The 11,442-nt window shown below is 41.6% G+C and overlaps 1 protein-coding gene across 6 annotated transcripts in view; it reads right to left on the bottom strand.

Moving 5' to 3' along the window:
• Window positions 1-1,837: 1,837 nt before the first annotated feature.
• Window positions 1,838-11,442, bottom strand: part of ARFGAP3 (ADP ribosylation factor GTPase activating protein 3) — a 35,253-nt gene continuing 25,648 nt past the window's right edge. For all 6 annotated transcript variants that reach the window (XM_033148331.1, XM_033148333.1, XM_033148332.1 and 3 more), the window contains 4 exons: window positions 10,655-10,778; window positions 9,610-9,700; window positions 4,598-4,719; window positions 1,838-3,290 (listed from right to left, as the gene is read on the bottom strand). In XM_033148331.1, coding sequence (XP_033004222.1) covers window positions 3,273-3,290; window positions 4,598-4,719; window positions 9,610-9,700; window positions 10,655-10,778 — 355 coding nt within the window. In that variant the 3' untranslated portion in view covers window positions 1,838-3,272. The remainder of the gene's footprint in view (window positions 3,291-4,597; window positions 4,720-9,609; window positions 9,701-10,654; window positions 10,779-11,442) is intronic.

Below are 11,442 nucleotides of genomic sequence, written 5' to 3'. Positions count from 1 at the left end.
GAGGCCTAGGCAAGGGGGCAGGGCTGAAAGGGAGCCGGGACTCTTATCTCTCTCCCGATCTCTTGCTGATCAGCTGCAGAGCGGGGTCCTTTCAACACTCCCTTTTCTCTTTGTAAAATAAAAAGCATGATCCTCTTTTGGCCCCTGGGCAATTCAGCTCCAGGGACCACCATTCGCCCCATAAGATGCAGGTATTTCCCCTTACTTTCTAGGAGGAAAAAAGTGTCTCTTATGAAGCGAAAAATACGGTAATCTCTCAAACCAAAACACAAAATTTGTAATGTTTTTTAAGGAAGTATGGGTTGTACTCTATCCCCCCACAGCTTCCTATTTCTATGTCCAACTTTCTCATACATCCTGTATATTTCTAGAGAGCCTTTTGAGAACAACCAACCGCATTGCTATTATTTCCCAACGCCTGCCTTTTTGGTTCACCATAAATTACGCAACATGCTCCCAATATTGTACTCCACTTCTCAGTTCCCCAAGCATTAAATTTCAGAAGCAGCCTTGGTTTTCTTATGAGACCTAAGTGTTGGGAAATTTGCACATGTGTTGTTGATGAGATCCTCCTGTGGGTTGGGAGTTTGAGCATGATGTTCAAGTGACACCGCTCCTCCCTGCAAAACTATCACTAGACAGTATCTTTCAGGGACTGTCACTCAGCCCCTGCAGGGCTTCATCTTCTTCCCTAAATGTATATGATGCTCTGGGGAAGGATATCCAGGGACTCAAGAGCACTATGCCACCAGTATTTGAATGGCACATAGCTCTTCAAAAAGGACCGCTGAATCAGGCTTTCAAGCGATTGTACCTTGAGATATGGGTCCTTCCACAGATACTCCATTTCCACAGGGTGAATGTGATCATCTCTGCTTGTGATCATTTTTGCCAGGAATGAGGAATCTGTGGCCCTCCATGTATTCCTGATGGCAGGCCATGTTAGATGAGGTTGATGGGAGTCCCCCTCCCCCCAAAAACACACCTGGATGGCCACAGGTTCTCCACCCCAGCTTTAACCAGTAAAATGGCCACCAGCTTGCTTTTTGCCCTGTGCCAGAAGGAAGCAGGTCAGAATAGGAAACGTTGGCTGCTTGGATGGAGCTTCCTCCTCTTTCCCTTGCTCAAGGGTTGGGGGAACCCAGAGAGCAGATTTTGGGGACACCTGGTGAGAGGAAAGGAAGAAGTAGTTCCATTGCACAAGCACAGTACACAGAGTGTTGGATGCAACCCTTCTGTGAAATTCCATAAACGTATCTTAGGATCCAAGTCACAACAACTAATGCTTGGGTCAAAATAAACACACACAAAAATGAGTTAATCACAATCTGCAGGGAACATGAGGTTCTTGACAAGTAACTCCTAGGAGAAGACAGTTTATAAGTAAATAATGTATCTTGCTGGTTCGTGTCATGCTGAGCTGTTGGCAATGGCTTCCTGTTGATCCCATATTCTGTCATTATGCTTTAAACAAAAAGTCTCCTGGTCCTTCTGGACTAGCCACCTCTGTTTTCAGAGGCCGTCTATCTGCTGGTGTGTTTCTGTTTTCATAAAGGCTGAACCCTGAAGAAGCTTGACTCCCTCCCTCCCTCCCTCTCTCTCTCTCTCTCTCTCTCTCTCACACACACACACACACACACACACACACACTTTTCTGCATTCCTGACAGATAGGAATCAAAATTCATGACAATCCACACAACATGAAATTCAATCAGGCAACAGAAAACAAAGCTTCACATGAAAGATTACAATTTATGTCTAAATTTATTGAGCAGCTGCTCAAGGGGGGGGGGGAATACGGAACTGATACAATGTAGGTTTTTGGTGATCTTTCAGGCCACCAAGTTTTCAATTCAGTTTATTTTTAGGAATTATGCTTCCAGGCTGTCTAAAACACAGCCACTCTTTATACATTTATGCACATATTCAGTATTTTGTCCTTAAATCCCAAGATGGTGTTAAAATTCTTACGGAAGTTAACATCACTAAGAAATTTAAACAGCCAGAGACGAGACTGTTTGGCCCTGCAAGTTTCATATGTAGATTCTCTCTCTGTATAATATATCTATTTGTGTGCACATATTTACTTGTACAGATAGAAACACTCTAGTCTTAATTTTATACATCATATTGATTGTTTAAAAGCACTTAAGGAGCCTAAATTGAAATTCAAAAGAAAACTTAACTGTTATGAATAAATAGACCGCCAACACACAAAAGCGAGGTCCTTTAACACAGGACAGGTTGGGATACAGAACCTATGGCCCGTAAGATGTTTTGGCCTACAACTCCAATCCTACCGTTGGCAATGCTGGTTGGGGAAAATGAGTCTAACAAGCGACAAAATCTCTGCTCTAGACAAGCCTGTTTACATGGAAAAAATAATGCTTCAAATACTACTTCACTTTTCAACTTTTCAGTTAACTTCCATTTTGAGACGTTCAGCAGTACTAGTTTTAAACTATCAAGACACCCCAGATACAATCCAACACGCACTCAACCCATTCTTAACTCTGTGTTGATTTGTGGCCTCTTCTATGGGTCTGTTTGGATGATGCACACAACACCCCCTTCTTATTTCCAAGTGCCGCAAGATCAGAAACATTCCTTAGGAATGTACATCAATCCACTCCTCCTTGCAGCCCTGGAAGGTAATGCCCAAAATCCCTTAGGTCTCCCTTACTTCAGACTTTGGAATGTATGTAGTAGCTTAAATATTTTGGTAGGGAAAATCCCACCTTCGATTGCCTGAGGAATCGCTCTGCCCAGATACTACTTTCTACCCACCGACTGGATAGGAAGGGCACCAGTTTCATGGCCACTCCAGTATTGCCACGTGTGGAAGGAGGCAAGTAAAAGAGCTAAGGTGACAAGCATATATTATGAAAATAATCTCATTGCTCGTCTATAACAAATTCTGCGTTAAGACATAACATAATGCTTTGCCTTTCTTTTCTGGCTTCAGAACCAAATTCTTGGCGGTGATGGCAGAGAAGCTATTCATAGCACCAAAAAGCCACAAACAGCAGAAGAGACAGCACTAACAGAATGAAAGCAGAAGTAATAACAAGTCACTAGGTTAAATGAAAGGTGGCTAGGAACCAGAGAGGACACATGGTAAAAACATACAGGTGTGAAATCAATTAAAACAAAATAGTCTACAGCCTTCATTTAAGATTTGCACTATTATCACTGGCAGATGTGGTGTTTGTTTGCTTGCTTTTAAAAAGCTATTCTTCTGCGTATCCAAGTTCAGTTGAAAACAAATGGTTAAGAACCATAACGATCCTAAAAGAGAAGGCAATGAAAAGAAATGAACAGGTGCTCTCTCTTACAAGGAAGCAAAAATACAAGTTGCATGCACTACTATAATCTGAAACATCGCAAATGGAAATCTCTACACATTTATTTTGTAATTTAGTGTTTAACAAATGGCCCATATAATGGATTTTGAAAATTAAGATTCAGCTTGTTTTTTAAGAACTGCTGGTTGACGTAGTTTTCCAGTACATTAGCTCCTGATAGTGGTGATAAGCTAGAGAAGCAAGCTTGAGAAGGAAAAGAATGGGATTTCCCAATTGCTTGCTGTAGAAAAATCTCGCCGTGGACATGGAACTCTGTGCATTTATGGGGTCAACTTACATTCATACTGTCAGAGATCTTCTGGACCTTAATAGATATGAATTGTTAAAGTCTGCGTCTATATTTTATTTTTATTTATTTTGTCCACTTATTAATTAAATTTGTATTACCACCCTTCATCCGTAGATCTCAGGGCAGCTCACAATATAAAAATACAATATAAAAACCACAAAATACATAATAAAATTAAGAACAGCTGCAAACAAATAATCCCCTCCTCCCACAATGATTAACAAGGTGCAAAACTCCCCACCCCTTGTAAAAAAAATGCAGTAGTGTAACAGCTGTACTCTATTCATGTAACAAGACTTTTGTTGTTGCTCAGTCGTGTCCGACTCTTCGTAACCCCATGGACCAGAGCACGCCAGGCACCCCTATCCTCCACTGCCTCTCGCCCAGCGTCATAACTTTTATATGCCTGTTGTCTTTGTCCATGGAGTTTTCTTGGCAGGGATACAGGAGTGGCTTGCCAGTTCCTTCTCCAGGTGGATCACATTTAGTCTAAACTCTCCGCTATGACCTGTCCATCTTGGGTGGCCCTGCATGGCATAGCTCATAGCTTCCTTGAGTTATTCAAGCCCCTTCGCCACGACAGACTTATATACAGCTTAATCAAAACTCTAATAGATGTAAATAAAATATTCCTAAGAAAATATAGACATAAAACATACAACTACAAAAATAAACAGACTAAAATTTACCCCCCCCCCCACTGGCTCCATTGTGAAAACATTTGAAATATGGCCAACTGTATGTTCCATGAAGAGATCAACACAATTGTTTTACCTAAAGGGATCCAGCCTTTTTATGGAAGTGACAGAATTAAACCATCAGAGTTTACACAAGTAGCATCCTCCGACGTCTCACATACAGGTATGTCTGCTACTGACAGAAAACTATATAAAACCTGTATTTCAAATTTGACAATGTCCCTTTTGTGTAAGTTTACTAACCTGTATAGAAGTCATGACTCCATTTGCCAGGACAGAAAGTCTTCCAGCCACAGATTTCACCCCTTGTTTAAACTGAGCCATGTCAGGAGCAGTGGGCAAGACATGTGAAATATTGTAACTTCCTAAGAATAGAGAGAAAAATAAATGTTGTGGTTATGCAGGAAAAAAAGGTGAGTTCGGGTCTCCGCAGTTAATTTCATTAGACAAGTAATTTCAATGTGATTAAAACAACTATCTAAAAACTATGGAACCAAAAGACTAGGGTGCGTAATTATTTGGTTAGAAAGAAGGTTTATGGCTGTGGCAAAACATGCCCCAAAGTGTTTCCAATATTTACAATCTAAACAGGACTCAAAACCAGAAACATTGTTCTAAGCTTGTCTGTTACCCCTTCTCCTTAAACAATTTTGGAATGCTCGATAACCTAAAAAGGACGCTCAGCAAAAATGTGTAAGTAAGTTGGTGAACTCATCTATCTTTAATGTACCAAAATACCAAACAGTAGTTTGGGTTTACTGTCAATGACTTCTGTAGTTTTACCATTAGATGGTAAAAAGCTGGTTTTGCACTGCAATGTTAATATTTTGCGGGAATTCCTGAGCTTCATTTTCAGAAAAAAAGGTATTATTTTAAAAAGTTAATTAGGAGAAAGTACAACTCTGAACCTGAACATTGCACATAAAAATAATTTAGCAGGAAGGCCCCTTCTTTGATTTATAAGAAAATAAATTCCAGTGAGACTGGGGGAAAGAGCAGAGGATTTTTTATTTTATTTCTTGCATCCATCTGTCTCAAGAGACCATGGAGGCACCCCTCCACATGTGAATTTAAGTGGCTGCATTGGCAGCACTGAAGTGACCTCCCAGGGGCCCAAGTCTGAGCAGGGTGTTTGGAGGTCCAACAAGACCGCACCCTTGGCCTGGCTGATGTGGTCCAAAGGAAAGCAGAGTGATACAGTGTGGTACAAGCTTGGCTGCAGGAGTTGCTGGGAAAAATTTACTCCTTAGCCATTTTTTCTCCATTCGAAGATGCTCTGTAAAGCAGCAGTTTAGGACCAGAGTTTTCCTTCTAGAGGAACTACCTTGCCTCTCACTTCCCTATACAGCACATACAAAAACCGCCTTCTTGACAGCTGGACCCACTGTTGGTCTCGTCCACTCCATCTGTCTTCACAAGCAGAGGAAGTCCCTAACTCACTGGGGCTTTGAGACCCATCAGCTGCTTTAGCTGGCCAATCGAAACCGTTTCCTGGGTTGTGGCTGCTGTTGCCTGCTGCTGACAGCTTCTAGGAGCCACAGGAGAGAGCTGAGTGCAGGGTGGGGACCAAAGGTGGACAAGCTACTGCAGAAGGAGCACAACATGACCCCAACCAGAGGTACTATCCCTCCTCTAACACCCCACACACCCATATTCCAGCATCAAAATGAAGAGGGGGAATTGAAGGCAAGGGGAGGTAGCCTTTCTCAGTCACATTGATTGTCACATGGCCACATGCCAGCAGTAAGTGTGGCCAAAGGATATGTGTGCATACACAGAGGCACATAGCAGGCACACTCTCACACACATGATCAATACTTCTAGCCATCCCCATTCCAGCTATTAAAAGGTAAAGGGACCCCTGACCATTAGGTCCAGTCGTGTCCGACTCTGGGGTTGCGACGCTCATCTCGCTTTATTGGCCGAGGGAGCCGGCGTACAGCTTCCGGGTCATGTGGCCAGCATGACAAAGCTGCTTCTGGCAAACCAGAGCAGCGCATGGAAATGCCGTTTACCTTCCCACCGGAGCGGTACCTATTTATCTACTTGCACTTTGACGTGCTTTCGAACTGCTAGGTGGGCAGGAGATGGGACTGGGCAATGGGAGCTCACCCCGTCGTGGGGATTTGAACCGCCGACCTTCTGATCAGCAAGCCCTAGGCTCTGTGGTTTTACCCAGAGTGCCACACGTGTCCCATTACAGCTATTAGATGGGTGAAAATCCTGCCTTCTGCTTGCAGGCAGAAGCTTTAGCTCCAATCTTAGCACTGCAGTGCTTAGAGCTACGCTAGAAGATAAATTACTGTATTTTTTGCTCCACAAGACGCACTTTTTCCCTCCTAAAAAGTAAGTGGAAATGTCTGTGCATCTTATGGAGCAAATGCATGGTCCCTGGAGCCGAATTATCTAGGGGCCCAAAGCAGATCGTGCTCTTTTTTTTTTTTTACAAAGAGAGAAGGGGGTTTGAAAGGAAGCCGTTGAACAGCTGTTCAGCAAGTGATCAGGAGAGAGATAAGGCTCCCTTTCCAGCCCCGCCCCCTTGCCCAGGCCTCCAATGTTGAATGCAGAGGGAGGCTGTTTGTTTCCCCAGCGACATGTGACTGGCTGAAGGATTATCTGTCTGGAAACTGTAGAAATGGCTGTAGGACTAGAAGCTGCAGAACTGTGAGTTGGACCCCATAAAAACGGGGCTTTTCCTCTTTGAAAAAGAAGCTGCACCACTTTGAGCTGATCCTCAAAAAAACAGGGCTTTCCCCTTTGCAAAAAAAAGCTGCACCACTTTCAGCTGATCCTAAAAAAAACAGGGCTTTCCCCCTTTCCAGACTAGGTGCGTCTTATGTTCAGGTGCGTCTTATGGAGCGAAAAATACGGTATTCTTCTGCCTGCTCTTTTGAGAGGATCTCTGAAGTGGACTTCAAAAGACCCCTAAAAGTAGAAGAACTTTATCTCCTTATCTAGAGATAAAGCACCTCATCTGCTCTCTAGAGATCCCTCTCATACTTGGAGAGAATGCTGTGGAGGCTGTTGGTGGGCCTCTTCCTGTGTGACTCAACAAGGCAGATGTGCCCAGTAGATTAGTTGCATTCTACGAAGTTGAATAATGAATAAATCTTTAGGCATAAACTCAAATGCTGATACCTAAATAGCAGAAAATATCAGAGTTGCCTCCACTTGATAAATTGTGTAGGAAAATCTGGTACACTTTCATAACATTAAAGATGTCAGTGTTTTCAAATATATAAACCAGACGTGATCAAGTATTGGAAAATTTCCTAAGGAACATATGCAATTGAAAATTCTGTTAATTGTAAAACACTGTGGATCAATCATTGTTTGTAAAGTTGTCTAGGTTTCATTATATTGTGTTTTTAAAATTATTCATTCTCTCTTGTAGTGAACTGCTACAAGACAGCAGTTAGCCTCCTCGCTCAGTTTCAGCACGTAGTGCGTGTCACCAGTCTCTAATGGCTCTCCAGTATTAAATAGCATGCACTTTAGATTATCCAGTTGCAAGCTTCCTGCTGCAGATATGCACAAAGAGGATTAGACCCTATCAACCTACTATAATCAAGTTTCATGACAATCATTGGCATCTAAAAGGATTTATATAGGACTGTGGACCAGAACACAGTGCATACAAAGGTCTTGCTTGTAGCTTTTTAGCTGTAAATCTGAAGAAGACCCTTTTTTGAAAGGCACAACAAAGTCCTTTAGCTGTAAGAGCCACTGCGGTGATAATTTGATAGAAAGTTTTCATTGAATATTAACTTTTCAATATCTTTTTTGGCGTGCTTTGATAGGAATACCTTTCAATACAGAAAATGCAAACTCTATGAGAAACAAAATAAAAAATTCTTTCCAGTAGCATGCACACTTCTTCAGATACCTGAAGTGGTATCTGAAGAAGTGGTATCTTGCACACGAAAGCTCATACCAAGAACAAACTCAGTTGGTCTCTAAGGTGCTACTGGAAAGAATTTTTTATTTTGTTTCGACTATGGCAGACCAACACGGCTACCCACCTGTAACTGGATCTATGAGAAACAGAGAGCACTGGAGTGGAGGGGGGAAATATAGATCTGGGGGGAGGGGGGAATCAGGCTCCAGCCCATAGTAACATGAGGTTCTAAAATTCAACCCCAAAATGATCACTGGTTACTAAAGTCACTGGTTGCATCTGGACATGATGATACAATAAAAATCAATATTTAATGGGTATGATCCTAGGTAAATCTTACACTCAAGTGCTCCTACTCTCCCCTCACTTCTTCCAGTGTAGCTGTGAGGAGATTGGCAGCTTTCACTTCCATTTTTTTTATTAACGGCAGTTTAGAATTGCACCTGAACCCAGAAGTGTGGTTAATTGTGACTATGGTTGTTGGAACAAGTGACGTTCATCACCCAGGGGTTGAAATTGGCTTGTTTCAAATGAAATGATTACCTTTTAGACAAAAGCCTAGTAACTTCAGCATATACAAAAACAAATTATATATTATTTCCAGACAGCATAAGGCAAGCAGTAAACAGACACAATTATCTTTTGAGGCTAGCTTGATCAATTTCGGTATTTACAATTAACACAGCCCCAAATTCAGCCTGTAAGAGCCCTGCGGGATTAAAACAAGGTCCGCTGTTCCAATCCCACAGTGGACAACAAGATATCCCTGGGGAGTCCCCAAGTAGGACCTAAGTGTAACAGCCCTCTCCTCAATTCCCAGCAACCGGTACCAAGGCAATGCTTTGACTGACCATGCAAGCAGATCTAATGCACAGTACAGCTAGGATCTCCCCAATACATGGAAACTGGATGCAGAATTACAGGCAGGGCATTCTGAGTTAAAAAGGAAGGCCTCCATAGCATTAAAGGAAGGCCTCCATAGCATTAAACCCCACCCAAGAACTTGCTGGTTTTAATTTCATGTATTCAACACAACCCATTTGTTTAGACAGTAGTGAACTATATCGACTTCAAGAAACAGGTGCCGTATCAGTAGCAGGGGCTACTGTTAGGTGAGAAAGCAGGGGCACCTGCTCAGGGTGCCACCTGGACAGGAGCAAAAAACAGGTCTCAAAATATATAAACAGGCCAATATTAAGATTGCTCTTGAAGTATATTCGACCAAGGACTTATTTTCCAGGGTGTATGAGGCTAAGCAGCAAGTTCTATAACTAAAACAACACTGACAGTATGCTGATCAACAGGACACTGTACACAATTCAAAACAGCAAAAATTTTCATCGTTTTTCTTTCCTACCTGATGGTTGTTTCTTCTGTTCTTCAAACAAATCGGCTGAACTTATAGCAGAGTTTCCTGAAAGTCTCTCTAACCGAACTCTAGCTTCATACTACGACAGAGTTAAGAAGATTTCAACAATGATAATAAACTTACACATGCTTCACATCTAGGTGAGATTATTTCAGCTGTTGCTATGAAGCTGAATATCCTGGTAAAGCCAGTATTTTATTAACCCCAGTTCTTAATTCACTTCCTAGTTGCAAGTATTAAACATCACATCGCAAAACAAGTTTCATGGTATCATGAATTGTAAAGAAATGGATCCTTTTTCTCCAGATCATTGATTTCCCCCCCTCCAAATATGCAAAGCCACTCAAAGTATAGTTTACGAGAAGAAAAATAGCTCATATGCTATCGAGTTGACATCCAAATAGATGCACTTTTCTAAACTGGTTTGAAAGTTTCAAAAAAAATATTGAGGGAGGAGAACATCATCGCTGATTTCTCTCAAATCACAACTATTTCCACAAGAAAAATTTGCTTCTAGCAATGTGATGTTTCCAAAGACCCCTGAAATACCCCATGTGGTGTTTGCCCACTCATTATGGAGATGTCATACTGGGGGAGAGAGAGAGAGAGAAAGGGTTAATAGGCTGACCAATAAGAAAGCCCAGGGGCGAAGCTTAACTGTGTTTAAGGCTCAACACAGGAGTTTTGGCAGTGAGTTTGGTTGGTTTCTTGTGGGTGGGAAGGCGTAGGAGTCAAGAGTAAGTTAGAGAAAGAGGGGAGCCAGAGAGAGTGAATCAGATTACATTGTTTCAAAGTATTTAAAATTGTTTGTGTTCACAATAAACTGGAATCTTTGTTAATACATTAATACCTGACTGAGTCTGAATATATTACCGAGGAAACCTGGTTGGTGGCAGTGGAAGAGATAAGCTGTGGTGGTGCAGGGTAAATAGTCCGTGGAACGACCGGGGGCTCTGCGCAAACGCCACACCCCACAAACTGGCTATTAATTGCACAAAGGTTTTGCAATTAGTGCAATTTAATTTGCACTTACGTCAGCATGGTCTTGCTTCCCAAAGTACATATCTGATGAAATAGCTTTTACGTTGCCAAATTTCTTCTGGGCCTCATCTGTGCTTGCAGGAGGTTCAAACTCGGCTTTACGACGAGACGAAGGCCTAAAAGAACATTGTTCCACATGGTTATATCTGAGAGGATCCAGCAAGTAGCATTAACTTTCTAAAAGAACCCTTAATATATTGCTTATCAACTTGATGGTGTTAATAGATTTATACTTATTTGTAGTTTTAGCTATTTCATTAGAGCAGTAATTTTAACAACTGTGGCATTGGGGGGATCTAAAAACACATATATACATATAAACACATCCAGGTACACTGGTAAATAAAGTAGAAAGTTTATAACCAGAGTAAGATGAAGCAGAACTTTCAGAAACCTATTGCTGAAAGTTATTTGAAAAGCTTAATACATAAATAGCAATAATGAAGTCAAGCAGAAGTATGCAATATCATTTTGCTGTAGAATTTTGGTATGGCAATGGTGGCAATTCCAGAAACTGTACATTCTGATGCTGGAGAAGTGGGTCTGGTTTTAGCATCGCTTCTTGGCATGCCAGAGTGTAGTCAACAGCACTGGCTGAGAAACTGACATGTCAGGTGAGAGCACCTAGGGGCAAGCACCATCCACTTTCATTTTATAATACGTGGCAAATATTTATTGAATGCATGAACTACCCAATACCCATTAAAAAAATATGGCAAGACTTTTTAGAGTAATCAAATGAAACTTTATTATCCAGCATGACACAAATTTGTTTGTTGT

This window comes from Lacerta agilis, chromosome 5, assembly GCF_009819535.1.
Source record: "Lacerta agilis isolate rLacAgi1 chromosome 5, rLacAgi1.pri, whole genome shotgun sequence".
Lineage (NCBI taxonomy): Eukaryota > Metazoa > Chordata > Lepidosauria > Squamata > Lacertidae > Lacerta > Lacerta agilis.
Note: the sequence above shows the minus strand (reverse complement) of the source record. Positions and strands in the feature narration are given on the sequence as shown.